The 23,671-nt window shown below is 40.9% G+C and overlaps 2 protein-coding genes across 4 annotated transcripts in view; one reads left to right on the top strand and one right to left on the bottom strand.

Annotated features, from left to right (window-relative positions):
- Window positions 1-953: 953 nt before the first annotated feature.
- Fgfbp3 (fibroblast growth factor binding protein 3) lies at window positions 954-5,221 on the bottom strand. Of its 2 annotated transcripts, none has more exons than XM_074078779.1 (2): window positions 5,105-5,221; window positions 954-4,930 (listed from the first exon to the last, which is right to left on the bottom strand). In XM_074078779.1, exon 2 carries the CDS (start codon window positions 4,801-4,803, stop codon window positions 4,084-4,086), a length of 720 nt encoding a protein of 239 aa, XP_073934880.1. In that variant the 5' UTR covers window positions 4,804-4,930; window positions 5,105-5,221; the 3' UTR covers window positions 954-4,083. The 2 variants fall into 2 exon arrangements, with proteins under 2 accessions (XP_073934880.1, XP_073934882.1); XM_074078781.1 differs by having other exon boundaries at window positions 954-4,958; window positions 5,105-5,189.
- Window positions 5,222-13,902: 8,681 nt separating this feature from the next.
- The window catches only part of Btaf1 (B-TFIID TATA-box binding protein associated factor 1), a 92,095-nt gene continuing 82,326 nt past the window's right edge, over window positions 13,903-23,671 (top strand). For both annotated transcript variants that reach the window (XR_002211976.2, XM_020157276.2), the window contains exon 1: window positions 13,903-14,207. Coding sequence is in view for 1 of the 2 variants with exons in the window: in XM_020157276.2 (XP_020012865.2) it covers window positions 14,194-14,207 (14 nt within the window). In the remaining variant the exon portion in view is untranslated. The remainder of the gene's footprint in view (window positions 14,208-23,671) is intronic.

Here is a 23,671-nt window from a genome sequence, read left to right as displayed (position 1 = left end):
TGCCTCTTGCGGGGACAGGGTTGGTGACTCAATACACATGCTAGGCAAGCACTTTACCTGTTATTGTTGTTTTCTAATGTCTTCAAGATGTAATCCTATATCATTCAAGTCTTTTGAAATCTAGTACTGTGTCAGAATATGCCTCCAGTTGCCCTTTCTCAATACCAAACATTGTATTGTTTATTTGTTTGTTGTGGTGCTGGGGATCCAACCTCAGGCCTTCTGCATAAGAACACATTCTACCACTAAATACATTACTGTTTAATCAGTTGATTTTTAAAATTTATCATTCTCTAAGGAAAGGGAGAGTTAGTATTTATTAGGCACATATTATGTACCAAGTGTCGTGTGGTATTGGGTAGTATCCAAAATATCACATCATTTTTCTTTGTGATAACCATGCAAGTTGACTATTATTCTTATTTAACAAGAAGAGAGAAAAACAGAGATTAAGCAGTTTTCTCAATGCAGCCTGAATAAGTGAGAGTATACTAGCATTGAACTAGTATTCAAACCAGCTCTGTCTGATTCCAGTACTGATGCCTGCCCACTGTGGTGGTTAATCTTAATTACCAGATAGATTGGATCAGTACCACACACCTGGGTGTGTCATCCTGAGGGCTTTAACCTAAGGAATGGATTAATCCCTTGATGATTCATAATATGACGGCATTATTGGGAAGTGGAACCATGGAAGGTGGGCCTGTGTAGAGGAAGTAGGTCAGTGGGGGCATGTCCTTGATGGCTTCATCTTGCCCTAGTTCCTTCCTGTTACACCTCCATTCTGCTGCCATGAGCTGAACAGCTCTGCTCCTAACACCTTCCTCACCATCATGGGCAGAAACCTTTGAAACCATGAGCTAAAATAAATAATCCCTCCCTTGCTTCTCTCGAACATTCTGGTACAGCAACAGGAGAGTCTGACTAGTACACCACAGCACAGGAATACTAGAAGAAGGTGCAAAATACAGGAGATGGCTAACAAACTCAGCAATCAAGATAAATAGTATTTTAATGCAATATTTTAAAAAACAATCGAAATTAATACAAAGCAACTCATGACAAGCAAAATGTTGAATTTTGTGGGTTTTTTTGTTTTGTTTTGTTCTGTTTGTTTTTGTTTTGGTGGTATTAGGGATTGAACTCAGGACCTCACACTTGCTAGGCAGGTGCTCTACCACTTGAGCCATTCTACCAGCCCCCAAATGTTGAATTTTAAAATAAACATGGAATCACTATTACTGGTTTTCCTTCTGCCTCAGGCTCTAATATAGTTTCCCAAGGTACTGTTGCTGACCCAGTCTTTAGTTCAAATCATAAGCTGGATGAAGTGCTGTTTTTGGAGGCCTACTAGGTTGATGGTGTAAGGCAAACTAAAATAAAGAGTCAGCCCTGGGAGCCTGAAGATGAAAGATGAGTTCAAAAAGGCCAACTAGGTGTGGACTACATGGATGTGGTTCCACTTTCCCCCATCAGCCTGTGCTAAATCACTTGCAAAATAGAACCAGAACAAAGTGGTGCAATGTCCATGATGCTCGTAGCAAGTAGCGCCTTTGCTACTTGCTGCTGCTGACTGATCCCAGCGCCCATGGTAAAGCTGGTTGTCCCTGGCAACTCTCCCTTCACTGTGAACAGCACCCAAAGGGAAGACTATCCACATGCCCCATACTCTCCTCAACATTATTTCAAGTTTTGATCCTGTCCTCTCCTAACTGCAGGCTTGTCCTTCTCGCCTGTCTTTCTGATGCTTTCTTTATGTTCAAGATACAGACATCTTCTCTAGTTCCCTGAAAGACCATTTCGGCTACCTTTCTCTGGCATTTTTCTATGTCCACAATCTTTCTTGGGTTATAGTATGTAATACTTCCTCTACACTAATTGTACTCATTGATAGTCAGGTTATCTCGGTGCAAAACAATGCCTAGGATTCTAAAGTTCTAGTAGAATACTTTAGGAACCCCAGATTTAATCCATCCCAACTCCCCTCAATGTACAGACCTGAAAACACTGGGACTTTGCCAAAGGCACTCGGAAAACTGATGGCAGCCAGTTGTGGTGGCGCACGCCTGTGATCTTAACTACTTGGAGGCAGAGATCAGGATTGCAATCAGGTCTACAGCCACCATACTACCCTGAACGCTCCAGAGCTCGTCTGATCTCAGAAGTTAAGCAGGGTTGGGCCTGGTTAGTACTTGGATGGGAGGATTGCAATCAGTTATCGGGACCCCATCTTAACTAACCTGCTGGGTGCAGTGATACACACATGTGATCCTGGCTATTCAGAAGACAAAAGAGGATCACAGTCTGAGGCTGGCTGTAGGCAAAAACATGAGACTGTATCAAAAAAAATAACTGATGCAAAAAGGGCTGCATAGTGGTAGAGCTCCATCCTCGAAAGCATAAGATCCTGAGTTCAATCCCCAATATGGATTTTTTTTTTCTTTTTTCCTGGAGGCAGAACCAAGAGGAAAAAATTCAAAATGATTGTTGCACTTACCACTATTTTGAAAGGAGAGGGGTCAGCAAAAAGGTAAAAACTTTATACCTAGTGGTGGCTTAAATGTCTACTGGGCTCAAGCTGGTCAAATAGACTGTAAAGATGTGTAGGAACCATGGAGAACTATAGAAAACATCATCTAATCTAAAAAGAGGCAGACAGCAGTCAGCCCATGGTTACCATGTGGGAAGGTAGACTCCGTGTTCCCAGCTCTTCTGATTTTCCAAGAGAACCAGAAATCTGGGTTTTTATATGAAATTATCTAATTTTAAAATGCTGCAAACTAATCCACAAGAAGGAGGAAAGGAAGAAGAGATGGAAGTAAGGGAGAGAGGACGGAAAAAAGAAAGGAACCCTTTGCAGTCCAAACAGACCAGCAAGTTTGTGACTCTTGCTTTATTAAGACTTTTTAGTTTCTTTTCCCAACAATTTAAGATTTAAGAACTTAATTCAGAGCTGGGGTGGTGGGAGTGGTGGTCGTTGCTCAAGTGGTACAGCACTTGCTCCAGGCCCTGGGTTCAATCCCCAGTACTTCAAACAAACAAACAAGAACTCAGTTCAAGGTGGGAATAGTGATGAACACCTGTAGTTCCAGCACTCAGTAGACTGAGACAGGTGGACAGTGCCAGCCTGGACTATGTAGTGAGACCCTGTCTCAACAAACAAAAAACTACATCTTAATCCAAGGTGTATTGGAAGTACTTCAAATACAAGCAGAATTTCCATTGTCTTGCCAGTTTTTAAGTCTAGCCATGAAGTTTTTATTAAGCAGCTAACAAGTTCAAAGTCAATAATTACATCACGTTAAAAATGAAACCAAGTTACTTACATAATGATCAAAATGACTGAGATACGCACTTACATTTTAGCTGTTTTAAAAAAGAATAATCAAATATAAAGAGATTTTTTAAAAATCTGTTAGGCGCTGAAGTTCTAGAATTCACTTCCGGATTTACAAAGTTAATGGGAAAGTTTCATAATATTAAGTGTCATTCCAATAAAAAGTAGCAATTCTAAAGGAACTGAAAGACAGTCATCCTGATTATCTCCCCTGGGATCCACTTTTAACCTATGCGGCCTCATGGAAGTTATTTTTGACGCCAAGCTGCATCGAACTTCTTACCAATTCAGTCGTTTTGTCAGGTGAATAGGTGAGAAGACATTGACCAGTTCAGCCGGGCTCAGGCTACCTATTGCTCACGATGACATTAATAACGATGGGTTACTATACATTGTATCCTGCTTCCCACGGGAGAGTCACATAACTTTAGTCTCTGCCAGCCTCTCTTTGTACCCATCTCTCTTCCGAGTCTAGTTTTTACATAAAACTCAATCTATTTCTCTTTCCAATATTCTGCTCTATCGAGACACACCATTTTCAACTGCCCTGTGCCTGGGATCCCCATTTCCCCTACCTCTGGCCCCAAGCTCCCCACCCTCCCCCGCCCCATCTAGAATGCAGACCTCCGCCCTCTCTAGCCCGGTACCCCTGGGTCTAAAATGCCCTAGGCCTCCCGGCCCCGGCCCCGGTCGCGCTGACCCTGTGGTCTCCCACCCCTGCCCCGTGTCCCCCAAGGCCCGCGTCCTCAGCCGTTCCAGAAGTTGACAAAGAAGTTGCAGAGTGAGTGCCACTTCTCCGAGCAGTAGGTCTCGGTGAGCTCCGCGTTCTCCTCCAGCCCGTCGGAGTCCGGCCCAGTAGCCATGGGTCGCTCCTCGACGGGATCGGAGACCTTTCTCTTGCGCCCTCTGGGCTTTCTCTCTGCAGGCTTTTCCTTGGGTGGCGCGCTTGGGCGCGGAGCGGGTGGCCGGAGCCGCGCCCGGGTCCTGGCCCCGATCCCGGGCTCCCCGGGGAAGGTCGCGGCGGTGGCGCGGGTCACCAGGCGCAACTCAGCGCCGTGGCCCTTCTTCCCGGCGCACACGCGGGGCTGGAGCGGGGCGGGGTGGTGGCAGGGCCGCGGCCTCTTGCGCAGAGCGCCCAGCACCTGCCTCCAGTAGTGCGGCCGGCGCGCCCCGTAGGCGGCACAGCGCTCGGGCTCCCCGCGGTAGGCGCAGTGGTGGCGCGCCCCGTCCGGGGCCTGGCAATGCAGCGCCACTTCGCTGGCCGCCGCGGCCCCCGGGCCGGGCAGCAGGAGCTGCCAGCTGCACGCGTGCTGCTCCGGACTCACGAAGCGACCCGAAGAGCCGTCCGCGGGGCCGGACTCCGCCTTGTCCCTCCGGGCAGCCGCGAGGCAGCCGCCGCCCAGCAGCAGCAGTAGCAGCAGTGGCGGCGACAGCGAGGGTGACGCTCGCGGCCTCGGAGGATCCATGGCCCGCGGCGTCCGCGGTCTGCTTGCCTGGGCGCTTCAGCCGAGGCGGCGAGAGGATCCGCAGGTTCTGGACACCACTTCCCGGTGGGCAGCGGCAGGCTGCAAGGTGCCCCTCCAAAGAGCTCTCCTGGGGGAACCAATCTACTGATCAATCACTGGGAAACAATTTGTACATTGAGGTTTTCGTTCCCATGTAAAATGATGCCTGTTAATTAATACCTCCCCCTCCCCAAAAAAAATCTACAAAATAATTTCAGATTAATCCCTGGAAATGTGCACCTGTGCTGCACTTTGGACTTACCGAGCTCTGGAAGAAGTAGCGGAGCCTTATTAGGGCAGAGGGAATGACTGCTTGTGGGATTGGTGTGTTTTAGCCCGGTTCCCTGTGAATGAATGTTATCAATGGGACAGAAGGGGCCTCCCCCACTAAGCCCCTCCCAGACTTCTCTCCTTCTAGATTTCCCAACACACACACACACACACACACACACACACGCACACACGATAGAAGCAGCCCAGTAACGTGAAATATAAATCTTGTTTTTTGCTTTCCCCTTTTAAAATAATTGTGCAGACTTTAACTAACTTTCCTTTCCGTTGACATATTTAATTATCCAGAATAAAAGTTAAACGAAAATAAGTATTAAGCTTCAGGTAAAATAAAATGAAGCAAACAAGAGTTACTGCTCTAAACCAAATACTACTACACAATCACACTATTTTCATTCATTCTTTTTTTTTTTTTTGGCGGAACGGGGGCTTGAACTCAGGGCCTTCACCTTGAACCACTCTACCAGCCCTAGTTTGTGAAGGGTTTTTCCAGATACGTTCTCGTGAACTATTTGCCCGGGTGGGCTTCTAACTGTGATCCTCCTGATCTCTGCCTCCTGAGTAGTTAAGATTACAGGTGTGAGCCACCAGTGCTGGGCTCATTCTGTTTTTTTACACCATTTTCAGTCCTACAGTTTCAACTTAGCATTTCAGGCCTTCTTACCCTAAGAACTTAATCCTAATAACTATTAGTAGTAATAAAAATATAATATCCTAGTTTATTAGCATACTTGGTGTCTAGCAGTTCACCCATGGGTAGGCCTTTGAATTTTTGATTAGTTTTAGGTATTCTAAATGTCTCAAAAGGTGTTATATAGGCTTTAAAAGAAGTTATTCACATTATAGTTGAAAGATAAGAACTCAAATAATATAGCATTTAAGAATTAATGTGTCCTCGAATCTTTTTATTGTTGTCTGATGTGTAGCCCAGGCTGGCTCTGAACTAGAAATTCTTTTGCCTCAGCCTCCCCAGTGCTGGGATTACAGCTCCATTACACCAGAGCAATTCTTGAATCTTGAAAATTTTATATTTAGGCAAGCTACTTTTTTAAGTTTTAGGATATTACATCATCTTTAATTTTTCTCAGTAATGTGTGTGATCTTTATTTCAAGAGTTTATAGCTAGGAGATGGAGATATAGCTTGCTGAACATGTAGAAGGCCCTGAGTTTGATCCCCAGCACTGAAAAATAATTTTTATGCCTCTGACTGTAATGGTTTTATACAATATTTTCCTAAAATACATTTTCTATTACTCCCACTGGCATTGTATTTGAACAATTATAATTTGATTGTACTATAAAAATCAACACACTTTAAAATTAGAATATATTTAAATATATAGTGATGTATATTGACCAAAGAAAAGAAATTTTTACCACGATAGAGAGTTGGTAAAAATTAAATGACTTGCTCAAGGTCACACATCATTTAGTAATAATGTCAGGTAACAATGTCATCTGACCTCTGATGGTCAATAATCTTTTCATATGGCTTTATATATCACTACTACCACTATCAAAGTTAGTTATGTCTTAACAGGCACTGTTAACCCACTGCTATAATCCTAGCTACTTGGAAGGTTGAGATCCAGAAGATCTTGGTTCAAAGCTAGCCCAGGCAAATAGTTTGTGGGACCCCATTTCAATCAAAAGCTGGTGGGGTGGCATCCACCCCTTCCCAGTTACTGTGAAGTGTACAATAGGAGGATTGTGGTCCAGTGGCCTCTGCAAGAAGTGAAACCCTATCTCCAAAATAACCAACAAAAGGGCTGGAGGTGTGGCTCAAATGGTAAAGTGCCTGCCTAGTAAATATGAAGCCCCAGTACTGCCAAAAAGTGAAAAAAAAAAAAAAGTTAGTGTGTCTTAATTACACTAGTTCAATGTATAATAAAAATTTATGAAGTTAAGAAAGTTTCCAAAATTAGCAGTAGCTAATTAATATATTTCACAGATGGAAACCCTGTATTTCCCAGAAAACCATATTTGTATGGGTGAAGCAGCAGCGATAAGTAGTCACAGGCTTTTTTCTGTTGCTCTGGCATTGCTTTATTTTATATCAGCTACTGAATAGAACTGGAATAGATTTTTCAGCTAAAGACTGACATCTTGTGGCATTATACACTAATTACAATGAAAAACTTTAAAGTTATCTAATTTTAAATATCTAAAGTTATTTATGTAATTTTATCTAAAGTTATCTAGATAGCCAAAGTTATTTATCCAATTCTAAATATCTAAAGTTGTTTATCAAGTAAAAAAGGCTTATTAACTGAGTTATTACTGAGTTAGTCCAGCTGTTTCTGACAAGTCTTGCTGTCAGAAATATTACTCCCAGAGGAAAAGTAAGGGCACACAGATGTGCTTTGACATGTCAGAAAAGGAAAGGTAATCTTTTAAAACTATAGAAAAAGAATCACTGCCAGGCGCCGGTGGCTCACACCTGCAATCCTAGCTACTCAGGACGCAGAGATCAGGAGGACCAAGGTTTGAACCCAGCCCAGGCAAATAGCTCTGGAGACTCTATCTCAAAAATACCCATCACAACGAGGGCTGTCAGACTGGCTCAAGGTGAAATCCCTGAGTTCAAGGCCCAGTACCCCCCAAAAAAGAATCATTAACATAAATTTACCATTTTAGTTATTTTTAGGCGTACAGTTCAGTGAACTTAAATAGTTCACGCTTGTGCAATCATTACCATCCATCTCCAGAGCATTGTTCATTTGCCCAAACTGAAAGCCTGTATCCATTAAACACCAACTCCTCTTCTTGTTCCTCTCTTCCTCACCTCCTGACCATCACCATCCTCTTTCCTGTATGAATTTGGATACATAGGTGCCTGATACAAAGTAAAATCATAGAAAATTTGCTCTGTTGGTTAAACCCCAGTACCACCAAATTAAATTTTTTTTTTCTTTTGGAATTGGCATACTTCACTTACATGATGTCCTCTAGTTTCATCTATATTGTAGCATGTCCCCAGAATTGTCTTCCTTTTAAAGTGGAATCATATCCCACTGTATGTATACACCATTTTTTGTTTAGTTATCCATTGCTGGACACTGGGCTGCTCCTACCTTTCTGCTGTTATTAATGTTGTCATGAACATCAGTGTACAAGCATCTGTTCAAGTTCCTGCTTAAAATTATTTTGGATATATACGCAAGTGGAATGGAATTACAAGGTCATATAACTGTAGATTACTTATTTAGTTTTTCGCAGTACTGGTTTTGACTCAGTGCCTTACATTTGCTAGGCAAGTGCTCTACTACTTAAGCCATGCCCCATTGGTTTTTTTTGTTTTCCTTTTTTATTCCCCCCCCCCCCCCCCCCCCCCGTACTGGGTTTTGACCTGGGGCCCTACACCTTGAGCCACTCCACCAGCCCTTTTTTGTGATGAGTTTTTGTTTGAGATAAGGTCTCGTGAACTATTTGCCAGGCGGGCTTCAAACTGCGATCCTCCTGATCTCTGTCTCCTGAGTAGCTAGAATTACAGCCGTCAGTCACCAGTGCCCAGCCACCCCACCATCTCTTTTTGCTTTAGCTATTTTTCAGATAGGATCTCCCACTTTTTGCCCTGTGATTGGCCTCAGACCAAGAACCTCCCACCTATGCCTCCCTCATAAATAGGATTACAGATTTGCACAATCGTATTCAGCTTGTTTATTGAGATTGGGGTCTTGCTGACTTTTTTTTTATCTGGGCTGGCCTCAAACCATGGTCCTTCATCTCCACTTCTCAAGTGCTGGAATTATAGGAATTTGTCAGTCATCATGTCTTATTTAACTTTTTGAGGAACTTCCAAACTATGAATACTATTTTCCACAGTGGCTATGTCATGTCACACTCCCATCAACAATGTACAGTGTTCCAATTTCTCCACATTCTTGCCAACTCTCTTTTTTTCTCTTTCTTTCTTTCGTTCTTTCTTTTTCTTTCTTTCTTTCTTTTCTTTCTTCCTTTCTTTCCTCTCTCTCTCTCTCTCTCTCTCCTCTCTCTCTCTCTCTCTCTCTCCTCTCTCTCTCTCTCTCTCTCTCTCTCTCTCTCTCTCTCTCTCTCTCTCTCTCTCTCTCTCCCTCTCTCTTTTTCTCTCTTTCTTTCTTTCTGGCAGGGTCTCACTATATAGTCCAGGCTTGAACTTGCAATTCTTCTGCCTCAGTCCCCCAAGTGCTGGGGCGTGCACCACCATATGTGGCTTTTTTATATTATATCCATTCTGTCTGTAAAAATAGTATCTTACTGTGATTTTAATTTTCATTTCTCTGATGACTAGCGATGTTGAGACTATTTCTGTCCACTTACTGGCCATATTTCATATGCACAGTTCCATGTGCATATCTTCTTTGAAGAAATATCTAGTCAAGTCCTTTGCTTATTTTTTAGATAGGTTGTTCTGTTGTTGAGTAGTTGGAAGTCTGTGTATTAACTTCTTTTTAAATATGTGATTTACAAATATTTTCTCCCATTCTGTAGATTGCCTTGTCACTCTGTTAATGGTCTGAGATGCACAAAAGTTTTTAATTTTTATGTGGCCCAAGAAAAATTCCTTTTTCAAATATCGTGTGAGATGAATAAAAAAACATGAAATACATATCCTTACACTGTCTTTTTAAATCGTTTGCATCAATGACCAAAAAGACCTGTTGGGATTCCAACCATGTGCTACCTAAGCGTTTATAAGGAGGTGAAGTTTGTGAGAATTGCAGTAATTACTGCTTGGTCCTGCCCTGTGACGCTCACAAAGGAAAAGTCTTGCCATCAAGAATAGAATCTGCATAGCCCCTCCTTCCACTGGCCCCTGGATACGATGGCCTGCAGCGCCTGACCTAACAAACTCTTAGACAGATGAAAAGGGGCCCTCCTGCTTCTCATTTCTTTAAGACTACATAGTCTTCCTGAATGTAAGATTCATGTTGCATAATTTATATCAAATTTTCTGTTTCGTTTGCATTAGCTTAATCCCAAATCATACTGCAAGTTTTTTAGACAGGCTATGTTTTTTGTATGTGCCTGGCAGTACTGGAGTTTGAACTCAGGTCTTCATGCTTGCTAGACAGGCGCTTTACCATTTGAGCCACAAATCAACACTTTTTTGTTTCAATTATTTTTCATATAGAGTCTTGAGTTTTTCCCCAGGGCCAGCCTGGACCTTGATCCTCCTACAAAACCCCTAATAACTGGGATTACAGATGTGAGCCACCATGCCCAGCTTATTAGCTGAGATGGGGTCTAATTTTTGTCTGAGCTGGCCTGAACTGTGATCCTCCCAATTTTTGCCACTTGAGTAGCTGGGAAACTGGATAATGCACCTAATCAAATGCTCAAGGCAAAAAGTTGATAGCTTAAACTCTCATACGTTGCTAGTAGGATTATAAAATGGTACATCACTCTGGAATATTCTGATATTTTCTAAGAAATTTAAGTACACACCTTCTCTATGACCCAGTCTTTCTACTCCTAAATATTTACTCTACACAAGTGAAACTATATGAGCTCAGCTGAGCATGGTGGCACACAGTGTAATCTCAGCACTTGGGAGGCTAAGGCAAGAGAACTGCAAGTTCATGGCACTCCTGAGTTACACAGTGAGTCAGTCCTCTCTCCTCTCTCTCTCTCTCTATCTATACATAATACATCTTTTTTTATGTATACATATATATGGTTCTTTTGGAGGTACTGGAATTTGAACTCAGGACCCTGTGCTTGCTAGGCAGGTGTGCTACCACTTAAGGAACATGCCAACCCCATACAAGTATATTCACAGCACTCTATTCACAATGGCCTGAAACTGCAAACAGCCTAATTATCCACCAACAAGGGAATGGACGAATTGTGATGCAATCTGTCTTATTACTCAGCAATAAACAGGACTGAACTACTGCAACACGCTGCCATATACTTCAGTCTCATCCCCATAATGCCTGCACATGAGGACAGACACAGAAGAGCCCAAATCGTGTGATTCCATCTCTGTGAAGTTCTGGAGTAAATGGAACTAAGCTCTGATTGGAAAAACCTCAGATCAGGACTACCTTTGGGATGAGTGGGGTATAAAGAAAGTTTCTAGGGATTATGTCTACATTCTCCACCTTGGTTGGGGTTCAGGCTACATTTAAGATTTGTATATTTTCCTGCATGCATATTTTACCTAAAATAACATTAAATAATTATCAAACCCAAGTTAATGATATCCATGCTGAGGTGTTTAGGGGCGAAAAATGTACTGCTGTTTGCAACTTACTCTGAAATGTGTAAAAATATGGATAATGTTAGTAGAGGGAAAAGAGCAAGTATAGTAAAAATTAGTCATAAAATTGAATGGTAGGTATATGGGTGCTCACTGAATAATTTTTTCAATTTTTCTGTATTTAAAATTTTTCATAATAAATATTGGAAAAAAGAAAATAAAATAAGCATAATAAAAATGGTGTTGCTATCACTCAGAATTAACTTATATTAATGTCTTCTCATGTTTATGTTCCATAATTTTTGTTTGTATTGTTTGTTTTTGAACAAGGTCTCACTAGGTAGCCTGGGCTAGATTTGAACTCATGATCCTCCTACCTCTGCTTCTCATGGTGTGTGCCACCATATTTGGTTGGTTGTTTAAAGAACAAAAATGATAATGCTTACATTTCTTTTCTTCTTTATATGGTTCTGGGGTTTGAACTTGGGGCCTACACCTTGGGCCACTCCACCAGCCATTTTTTGTAATTTTTTTTTTTTTTTCGAGATAGGGTGTAAGGAAATATAGGCCCCAAAAGTGACCACGTGGAGAGGAGTGATCTGGCCAAGAGATTCTTTATTACCGGGTGGGAGAGAGGGAGAGAGCAGAGAGCCGAGAGAGAGAGAGAGAGAGAGAGAGAGAGAGAGAGAGAGAGAGAAGGGCAGGGGCTTAAATACCCCTCAGTGAGACTTGGCATGATCTGATTGGTTAGGATCTTATGGTTCATGCTGATTGGAGGTTGGGGCAGAAGGAGGATTCAAGCTAGACTTGAAGTAGGACTGTGACCCTGGGAGGCAGGACCATGATCCTGGAAAACAGAACCTTAAGGGTGCAGTAAGAACTGAAACCTATCGGCGCCATTATTGCCAACATAGGGTCTTGTGAACTATTTGCCCAAACTGGCTTCAATCTGTGATCCTTCTGATCTCTGCCTCCTGAGTAGATAGGATTATAGGTGTGAGCCACCAGCCCCTGGCTCCTAGTTACCTTTTTGAGAATAGGTCTTTATTGCCCTCTTTCGTAGCATTCTGTTTTGTGTAACATGTAAGCATACTTTTTTTGTCTATTTACTTTTTTTTCCACATCAGAATTTAAGTAGCCCAGCTAACCTTGAACTCAAAATCCTCCTGCCTCAGCATCCAAGTGTAGGGATTACAAGTGTGTACCACCAGGTATGTCTGTTTTGATCTCTTCTGAAGTCCCAATCTCTCTTGCAGGAGATGCTTAATGAAGGCTGAATAAAGGAATGTTGTACACAATCAGCAAATAGTACCAGCTTATTAGTTTGAATAGTGGGAGATAAATGGAGGAGATAGATAAAACCAATGTGAAAATGTGAAGATACCTGAACATCAGCTTGATCAGATTTTGTCTAATAGTATAAACTGCCTAGCAGTGTCTGACACACAGGTTGCCAAATAAATACTTGTTGAATGAATGAACAATAAAAATTATTACTAGCTTGGATCTTAGGCAAATTACTCAGAGGTTAGTTTCTCACCTATGCAGTGAAGATTAAAATTTATTTTACAGGCTGGGGATGTAGCTCAGTGGAAGAGCAGGTAGAGCACTTGTCCAGCATGCAGGAAACAGAGTTTTATCTTCAGCACTGACTCTTCTTCCCCCAAAAAGCCCTAACTCCTCACCAAAGCAACCAAAAAACTCCTCCTTTACAGCGTTGGTTTAGTAATTGTATGAGAAGTGGGGCACGTGCCCAGCATATAGCAGGTACTTAACTTCCTCCATATGTATGTCTACCTATGGTTTACAAAGCTCTTGTAAGCTCTTCCACATACATGACCTCGTTTTATTTTTCACAGCCTTCTGTAGTGCTTCTCATTAGCCCCATTTTAGATGAAAAAGAGACTCAAAAGACTGAGACTTAGTCTCTTCTGGTGGTAAGAAGTTAATGGCATGTTTTGTAAGCAGAGGAGTGACATGACAAAAAAATATTTTTTGAAGATTGTTAGTGGCCATAAAATGGGCTTGAGTGAAGAAACTGGAGAAATATGGATTATTGGTATAGTCCAAGGTGAAAAGAATCTGCACTAGGTTACAGTGTTTATAAGCCTAATACTAAATTAACAATTTTTTTAAAAAGCTCTGGCAAAACCATGGGTAGATCTTTTCTTCAACGTCCGCAGAACTTCTGGCAAATAATAGCACAAGCTTGAGCAGTTTTTCCCGAGCTGTCGCAGATCTTGCTGGCTCTCACCCCTTTCCATTAGCATCGGCACCTGGACCAGAGCCTCCTCTGCGCTTCTCTAGGAAGCAGGACCAAGATAGTATGGAATGGAATTAGAAACCAAGGTGGTGAACCTTCACAACTCTGGCTAAGTGATCTTTTTCTTTCTCCAGAAAGTAAGTGCACCCTGATTTCACTTCTTTGCCTACTTTTAAGACTAAGGATCCGCTCTAGTTTAGCATGGGTTTCTTAGCGGCCGCCAGGCCCACGCCTCTGAAACTCTCTGTGCACGCCGGGCGAGCGCCGCGCGGTGGGCTGACGTCACTTCCGGCGCACTGACGCTCAGTCCGGCGTGCCGACGCCTGCGTCAGCAAAGAGCGGGGCTGGGGGCACCCGGTTTGAAGTCGTGCGGGTCGGAGGACTGCCGCCTCCGCTGCTGTCTCGGACCCCTGCTCCCCGGCCGAGGCGGGGACGAGCTCGGGTAGACGGCAGGGCAGATGCCCGAGGGCCCGCGCCGGGACGCTCCGCGCCGCCCCAGCCGCTCCCTTCGGGTCTGTGGCCTGGGCCTGTGCCGCCCTGCTCTCTGAAAACTAGCGCCTCAGCGGCGCGGCCAGTAGCTCGCGGGGAGTTCCGAACCGCCGGTGTCCGGCCATGGCGGTCTCCAGGTGGGTCTGGCTCCTGACCGGGAAGAAAGGCCAGGCGAGGCACGATCTCCTCGCAGCGCTCAACTCCTACAGAGGAGAAGTTCTCATTGTTGCTAGACCTCGGTGCCTTCCTCCCCGGAATTGGGAGTTCGCCCCTCGGTCGGCGAGGGTGAGGGGTGGGGTTTGGACTCGGGTTACTCCTAGTAAATCGGCTCAAAAATGTCTTTTTCCCCCCCGTTAAACAGACACCTTGGCACGTGAGAGCTGTTCTTCCCCCAGCCACCCGTGTTTCTCTTCCCTGTTTCAGTTCTAGGAGAGCCTCTTCCTTAGTATCCTAAGTCTGGTTCCTATCCTCCATTTCATGGCAAAACCTGGTAGTAGCTGTCGAAGGAGGAGAGATTTGAATTACTACTACCTAAGAGGCCATCGTCATGCTAAGTTTAGCTTACAGCTTCAGGGATGTGTTCTCTTAAAGTATAATTCCTCTTTTTGTTCAGCAGTAAACGTCAGCGTTGTAATCTTAAACAGATTATCGTATCACTATCATCTTGCAAGAGATACTACAAATTTTAAGTTAAAGTATTGCCCGTCAATGGGACAAAGAAAACTAGAAAAAATAATTTGTAAAGGAAAGTTCTTTCCTTCAATGGGATAGAGTGGTTGAAAAGTTTTGATGGTCCTATGTACAGGTAAGTAGGGGACAGTTCCCGGTCATAGCAGCCAGAAAGATTCACCAAGTTCTTTATACTTGATGAATTAACTTTTAATGAGAATTGGGCCCTTTACCACATAGACTAAAGGACAAAGTGATGAAAATGAATAATTTTCTTTAATTTTCCCTAATTAGTTGAACACATTCTTGGAGCGTATCATGTGCTAAAGTTTTACCTGTTTTGCAAAGGCAAGAATAACCATCTCTCACAGACTCCCTAGATAACTGATGAAACAGTGTGTAGTGGAAGCCCATGGGAGTTGGGCGAAGGGGGTTGCTAGGAACCAATAGTATGGGACATCTAATTTTTATTTTCATAGATTAATCCATTCAGTATGAGGAAATTATTATTTCAGAATATATAAAACTGGTTTAAGAATACAAGTGTTATTTTTAGTTTCTGCAGGTACCTCCCATAGAAGTACATACATTATCAATACATTGATACATAAATTTAATACGAGATTTATTGGTGTTACAATGTTTAAGGGAATGAGTGCTGTCTTAGAGTAGTCTGTATTTTAACAGTATTGGATGTAGCTTTACAGAGACAAAGTGATAAGTGCTTAAAAGTTTTATCTGCTTTGGTTAACAGTAATCTGTGTGCCTAATTTCTGAATTACCCAGTGGGTTTCAAAGGCTACTGCGTTTTCTTCTGGCTATTGGGCTTCAAAGAGTAGTACTGTTTTTCTGGAGATCTTTTCCTATTCACTTTGCCCAAATTCTACTTTAAAAATCTGTCATGTTTTATGATACTTTTGTGCTTGGTTTAGTAGTGTAAGTTCAAGAAAAATGTAGTGAAACACCTTGTGTAATGTTTTGGAGGTATTGCCAGTTCTTTTTAATGTGTGGATTTACTTTGCGTAGCAAACTTCAGTTTCAAGCTCATCTTCTTCATGCCCTAAGCATATCTCTGTGTTAAAGAAACTTCCTTTCTCTCTTGCTGGGGATGTGGAAATACATGTTTTAATACTATTTTATGTAAAATAGAAGATAGTTTAAGAGATAAAAATCAGTGCCAGAATCAAATCTAAAATGTTTTTTGCACTGTTTATATCAGTGTGCATAACTGAAGAGAAACAGCATAATATTTTTCAGACCTTGTCAATGTTTCCAGCAGAAAGGAAACAATAAATTGGTATCATCATTCTTGACTTATCAAGTCAAGAAATGGAATAATCTTTGGCTTTTCTCTCCTCCTCCTCCTCTTTCCAACTAGCCAATTACCAAATCCCGTCCTGTCTGTCCTAACTTGCTAATCTTCCTGCAGCTATTTTCCCCCCCTTTTTATACCAGTTCTGCCAGTCCTCCAAGACACCTGCAACAGCAGCAACGTTGTTCCTCTCTTTGCCTCTCCAATTTGTTCTTTACTTTCAGCCATGTTATTTGTTAATATGCAAATTTTACCATGGTCAGTTTTCTACTTAAAACCTCATTAGTTGTTTTCTGGCCTTAGGATTAAGTCCAGATTTCTAAACAAACATCTTAGCCAGATTCTTTGTGGTCTGGTTCCTGCTTCATCTGTGTTAAATTCTTTGCACTTACCTTCCTCCCTCATTTTCTCCTTTGCTTTACAGAATTTAGGTTCTTACTTCCCATCCTTTATCTCTGGTGTACTTCTTTCCCCATCTCAAATCTGCCTAATTCCAAATTTAGTTTTTGGTTTTTTTTAAATTTTTTTCTTTCTCTTTTTATTGTTTTTACATTTACTTAACATGTGTATACATTGTTTATGCCACCTCCCCCTCACCCCCCACATTTAGTTTTTTTGGTCTAAGCTGATATAACTTTGTTTAGGAAGCCTTCTCAGGTTTTACATCAACCTGTACTGTTTGTAACAATAACACTCGTCATAATATTTATCATACTTCATAATTGGTAATTCAGTTGTTCTCTCCTTTGCTGATTAAAATTCTGTGAGAGAAAGAAATGTCTTTAATTTTCCTGTCCACAGAGTGCCTGGCTCCTAGTAGATGTTCAATACATTTTTTGGCAGTACTGGATTTGAATTCCAGACCTCACACTTGCTAGACAGGCATTCTACCACTTGAACCATTCTACTAGCTGAGACAGAGTCTTGATTTGGTGTCTGGACTGATCTAAGTCCAAGGCTCAAGTGATTCTCCTACCTCAGCCTTCCTTAACTGAGACCACTGCACCAGGCTTAATACTTTTTTTTGTGTGTGTGGTGCTGGAGGTGGAACCAGGGCCTCTCAAGTGTGTGCTAGTCAAATGTTATCCTGCTGAGCTACACTCCCAGACCTCAATACGTTTTTAAAAAAATGAATGATTTTGCTTTTTAAATACCTTTTATGGTATTACCATAATTTATGCACAGTAGAATATTTCCAGTGTTTTTCAGTGAGTGCCTCTGAGTTTATAGGTTTTATTGCATAGTACTGGGGGTTGAACCCAGGGCCCTGCCAATTCTAGGCAGTCAGGTCACCACTGAACTATATACTCAGCCCTTGTTTTTTTTTTTTTGAGACAAGTCTTGATATGTATCCTACTAGTTAGCCTCCTGTCTCCACCTACTGACTGCTGGAATTACATGCATGTAACTGTGACACCTGGCACCACTTAGCTATAGTTTTTCCTCTTGAAAAAATAGTTCACTATAGTTTTGAATATTGGCCAGGACTATAGTTTTAAAAGAAACTCATCAGAATAATTTCTTTTTGTGGTACGGAGTTTGAACTCAGGACCTGCACCTTGAGCTACTCTACCAGCCCTTTTTTGTGATGGCTTTTTTCAAGACAGGGTCTCATGAACTATTTGCCCAGGCTGAGTTTGAACTGCAGTTTTCCTGATCTCTGCCTCTTGAGTAGCTAGCTAGCATTATGCATGTGAGCCATCAGCACTTGGCCAGAACAATTTTTTTTTTCATTTTTCTTTTATTATTCATATGCGCATACAAGGCTTGGTTCATTTCTCCCCCCTGCCCCCACCCCCTCCCTTACCACCCACTCCGCCCCCTCCCTCTCCCCCCAACCCCCTCAATACCCAGCAGAAACTATTTTGCCCTTATTTCTAATTTTGTTGTAGAGAGAGTATAAGCAATAATAGGAAGGAACAAGGGTTTTTGCTGGTTGAGATAAGGATAGCTATACAGGGCATTGACTCACATTGATTTCCTGTGCGTGGGTGTTACCTTCTAGGTTAATTCTTTTTGATCTAACCTTTTCTCTAGTACCTGTTCCCCTTTTCCTATTGGCCTCAGTTGCTTTAAGGTATCTGCTTTAGTTTCTCTGCGTTAAGGGCAACAAATGCTAGCTAGTTTTTTAGGTGTCTTACCTATCCTCACCCCTCCCTTGTGTGCTCTCGCTTTTATCATGTGCTCATAGTCCAATCCCCTTGTTGTGTTTATCCTTGATCTAATGTCCACATATGAGGGAGAACATACGATTTTTGGTTTTTTGAGCCAGGCTAACCTCACTCAGAATGATGTTCTCCAATTCCATCCATTTACCAGCGAATGGTAACATTTCATTCTTCTTCATGGCTGCATAAAATTCCATTGTGTATAGATACCACATTTTCTTAATCCATTCGTCAGTGCTGGGGCATCTTGGCTGTTTCCATAACTTGGCTATTGTGAATAGTGCCGCAATAAACATGGATGTGCAGGTGCCTCTGGAGTAACAGTCTTTTGGGTATATCCCCAAGAGTGGTATTGCTGGATCAAATGGTAGATTGATGTCCAGCTTTTTAAGTAGCCTCCAAATTTTTTTCCAGAGTGGTTGTACTAGTCTACATTCCCACCAACAGTGTAAGAGGGTTCCTTTTCTCCACATCCTTGCCAACACCTGTTGGTGGTGTTGCTGATGATGGCTATTCTAACAGGGGTGAGGTGGAATCTTAGCGTGGTTTTAATTTGCATTTCCTTTATTGCTAGAGATGGTGAGCATTTTTTCATGTGTTTTCTGGCCATTTGAATTTCTTCTTTTGAGAAAGTTCTGTTTAGTTCACGTGCCCATTTCTTTATTGGTTCATTAGTTTTGGGAGAATTTAGTTTTTTAAGATCCCTGTATATTCTGGTTATCAGTCCTTTGTCTGATGTATAGTTGGCAAATATTTTCTCCCACTCTGTGGGTGCAGAACAGTTTTTTGAAATTTATAATAAGTTCTGTGATAGCATAGCCTTTTGTAATATAAACTGGATATTCTATACTAGAATAGTATTTTGTGTACCCAAAAATTTTAGATCCTGCTTTTAGTGCTATAAAGGCTTGGTTTTTACTGTACTTTGGCATATTATGAAATGCATGACCAACTTGATCTGTGGTGAGGTAAATCTTGCAGAAATAACTTTCTGACTCCCTAAAATTAGAAGTACAATCTTAGCATTTGAAGTTCTCTGTAAAATTCAGTGAAGTATCACAGAAACATGTGACTCCTTTATACCTTAAAAGAGACTACATATAAATGTAGGTGAGGAGAACAGTGTTGTCCTAAAACTGTGGATGCTGGAAAGTCAGGTAAGCTCACTCAGTCACTACATCATTTACTTCCACAAAACCCAACTTCAGCAAAAAACAACCCCTCCAGCCAAATTGCTTATATTTTTAGTGTTCCTTTCAAACAATTTAAGTCACAATTGCTAAATCTTTTAATGCCATTGCTTTGCATTGTGAGGTTTTCTCACAGTATCTTCTTTCACTTAGTGGGTATTAGACAACCAACAGTAAAGGCAACCATAGGGAGGTTGTTCACTGATGGTGAATCTGTAACTGTTAGATTCCAGGGCTTAATAATATATTTAGAGTATTTAATTTATTTATGGAGACGGGGTCTTACTGTATAACCCAGGTGGTCTCAAACTCACAGTCCTCCTGCTTCAGTCTCCTGAGTGCTGGAATTATAGGTTTGTGCCACCTGGCTTTTTTTTCTTTCTTTTTTTTTTTTTTTTGGTTGGGGGGGTTGACTTAATGTAGTGCTTTTTTTTTTATTTAAAGAGTTTATGCCACAATTGATTGAGTTGACTATTATATAGTAATATTTTCTATTTAGCTAATAGCTTTTTCTTGATAATATAAAGAAAATTTCAAAGAATATAATTTAGGTTATTTTTCCTCAGTGGTCTGTGCTCTAAAGGTGATATCTAAAATGTAGACAATATTTAGGATTTGACTTTTAGAAGTCATACCTTAGGTCTGTGACATATATCTGTGCATTTGAAAATGATACAGCCAAAAAAGATTCTGGAAAAAAACCCCAAAACTGGACTACACCCTCTTATTAGAGAAACAAATTGCTACATATTAGCAGAACTTTGCTCAGTTTGGTTAATTCTCATTCTACACTGTTACTTCAGAGAAACATTGTTTCAGTAGGCCTATTCTGCCAAATAAAAGGAAATTTCTTGATGTGGAAGTTTAGTGGAGCCTTCTTAAGGCCAGGGGAAATGCTAATGGTTGGTAAGCTGTATGGGACACAGCACAAGTGTGCTAGGGCTACTCTTCCCTTAATGCTAGTTTCAGTCCAATATAAGATTGGCAGGAAGTATTATTGTAAATTATGTTTTATTAAGTACTCCATTTTAAAAAACATTTAAGGACAAAAAATCAAGGAAAAGTAGAGGAGGTGTTATAGAAGCTTTTCCATTTCACTTTGTATGGTAAATTCTTCCCTGTTGCTTTGGTTTATTTCTCATAGTACTTGTATGAAGTTTGCTTTTCAGTGCTGGGGATATAATCTAGGGTCTTGCACATGCTAGGCAAGTGCTCTGCAACTGAGCTATGCCCCAGTCCTGGTGGTGTTTTTGTGATAACAAAAATATCAGAATTCACCATTTTAACCATTTAAAAAGGAATAACTGCATATAGTTTTAAAAACAAATATTTCTGCTAAATAGCTTAGATTAGTATTTTTTTATTTTTTAAGATCAAGTCATTCAAGAGGCTGTAGATTGGTGGATCAGGGATGGAGGGTAGAAAAAAAGATGGTTATGCTTTTTTTGACATGTATTCATTTAACCAGTATTTACTGAATGCTTTCTCTATGGTCTAGGTGCTAGAGATAAAACAAAAAAGTGGAGTTTCCATTCTCATGGAGTTTATGTTCTGGGGTGAGGGGTGTCCCTGGTCTTGCACCTGGCTTTGGTGTGGTTTCACATCTTCATTGATTCTTAGTGCTCTGTGTGGTATCCCACATACTAAGCTCTTCTTATTAAGAGGAACTTAGTATAGTTTAGTATAATTTCACATTACCACAATATCCCAGTGCCACCAAAAAAACAAAAACAAAGGGTGCTTTGTTCTTCTGGCAACAGGATTATATAGAGTATGAAGTTGTACTCACCAGGCAGTTGTTAATATGGTGCTAGAGCTCCCAGATGATCGAGATTTGGGGAGTATTTTTTATTGGGCATAAAAAAATAGTATACAATTTCCTAAAGGAGAAACTGGTAAGAGATAAACAGCCAAGGATTAAACCTGGGAGAATGTTCATATTAAGTGGTAAAAGTAGGAGAACCAAGGGGATTTAAATGCATCTGGAGAACAGAGAAACTTCAGAAACAAAGTATCTTAATTAAGAACTAGGTACTTGCTTATATCTTATGTCATAAAAGAGTCAAGGAAAACTGAATTTAAGAGAAAGCTTTTAGGTTTGCAGCCTAAGAGTTCATTGGTGACCTAAAGATGTGATGTTTCATTGGTATAGAAAGAAACTTGATTTGCAGTAATTACATTGTGTATGATGAGAAATAAAAAATGTTTTTAAACACTTGTTCAGGATGTTTGGTACTAAAAGGAAAGTATTCTAGAAGATGGAGGTCAAGTAGTTCATTTTTTCACTAGAGATCTCTGCATAGTGGAAGATGGAAGGAAGTAAATTAATGATGCAGTGATTTGAGATACTGGAGAAAGGGTAATTGAATGATGCTAGAAGGGGGATGATATGAAGACAAAAATAGGACGACAAGTCTTGAAAAGGATTGAGGATTGTCTTTTCATTTGAAATAGAGAGAATAAATGCAAACACCAGTCTTTAGGAAAGAATTTGACATAGTTTGTGTCCCATAGCTGAGGAATCTATTCCTTTTAAGAAATAGGGAATGGTAGTTGATCTTTTGCAGAAAGTAGAGATTACAAGAAAACTGTTATTCTTCTTCTTTTTGCATATGGTCTTATGTACAGGTTAGTATTGTACTTAGAGTGTTTGCAGCTGGCCTTGTTTTTTTTTTTTTTTTTTTTTTTTTGTCATAAATAAGCAGAAACTCCATCATGGGAAAGGAATTACAGAGTAGTTGAAATTTTCCCAGAGGTACAGTCTAACAGACTAGTGTCAAATAAGTAAAAGATATGACAAACACTGTATTAGGAAAAAACACTACTTAAAAAACCCATAAGATTGAAAAACTGTTAAATGTGGATACATTATCTAGTTCTACACCAAAATAAGAGGTTAAGTAAAGACAGCTTCCCTAAGTCTTTTAACAAATGATGGAAGTAGGACTTTTAAAGGTCTCCTGACTTTCACTCTCATTTTTTCCCTCCATTTTACCACTGTTTCCTGTATAAAAATCCTCAATCTATGTGAATTGGACACATATATAAAAGCAAGACCAGTACTGTTATAAAGAATACATAGAGCATATACAGCTAGGTGCAGGTGGCTCACATCTGTAATCCTAGCTACTTGGGAGGCTGAGATCGGAAGGATTGTGATTGAGGCCAGCCCCATCTCCAAAATAACCACAGCAAAATGGGCTGGAGGTTTGGCTCAACCAGTTGAGCACCTGCTTTGCAAACACAAAGCCCTGAGTTCAAAGCCCAGTATCACCAAAACAAAAAGACAAAAAAACCCAAAAAACAAAACAAAAACCCAAAAATAGAGAGCATATACAAATGTAAATCCATAATAGCATAAATTTGACCTTTGACTAATTCTGTATAATAAAATTTATTTAAATAGTTAACTTTGCCTACCATAGAATGTAGAAGATTTAAAATGAGTCCAAGTTAGTTGCAATTTGTTACATAAGGACTCGTTTAAGCACTGGGAGTGGTGGTTTACACCTGTACTCTTAGCTACTTGGGAGGCAGGGATCAGGAGAATCGCAGTTGGAGGCCAGCCATGGCAAAAAGCTAGCAGGACCTATCTCAACCAGTAAACTGGGCATGTGATGGTATGTGCCTGTGATCCTAGCTTCTTGGGAAGCATAAATAGGAGAACTGTAGTCCAGGCTAAAAAGGATAAGGGTGTGGCTCATGTGCTAGAGGATCTGCCTGAGTTCAAACTCCAGTTCTGCCAAAAAAAAAAACCCCAAAACAAAAAAAACCAAACCAATTCCAGTAGGAAGCTAAATTTAGTTTGATTTAGAAGATGAAACTTAAGGAAAAAAAAAAAACTTTCCCATAATATCTATTTGTTTGTAAATGTTTAAAATTTCTTTTTGCAAGTTTTTCATCATTGAGCCTGAGGTGCTTGAAATCATATGGTCATGGGAGTATGCAGATATTTGTCAGCATGCTTAAGGATATTTGTTGTGAAGATTCACAGAGTTCTCATGAGCTTTAACATCACAATTATCTTCTGAAAATAAGTCAAAGTCATCAAGGGTTATATATGGAATGGGTGAGTGACGTCATTTTATGGTGAGGGAATTTTAGGTCTCAATCATAGAACATTGAAGAACACTAATTTGTCACAGAACAATTGTCTTGTTTTTTTTGGGCGGCACTGGGGTTTTAACTCAGGGCCTTGATATTGCCAGGCAGGTACTCTTACCACTTGAGCAACTCCACCATTCCTCTTTTCTCTTTCTTTT

The sequence above is a fragment of the Castor canadensis genome, chromosome 7 (genome assembly GCF_047511655.1).
Source record: "Castor canadensis chromosome 7, mCasCan1.hap1v2, whole genome shotgun sequence".
Lineage (NCBI taxonomy): Eukaryota > Metazoa > Chordata > Mammalia > Rodentia > Castoridae > Castor > Castor canadensis.
The sequence above is the reverse complement of the archived record's forward strand: the minus strand, read 5'-3'. Positions and strand labels throughout refer to the sequence as shown.

Coding starts and splice junctions, on each gene's coding strand:
- Fgfbp3 (XM_074078779.1), bottom strand. CDS start 4,803: ATGGATCCTCCGAGGCCGCGAGCGTCACCCTCGCTGTCGCCGCCACTG.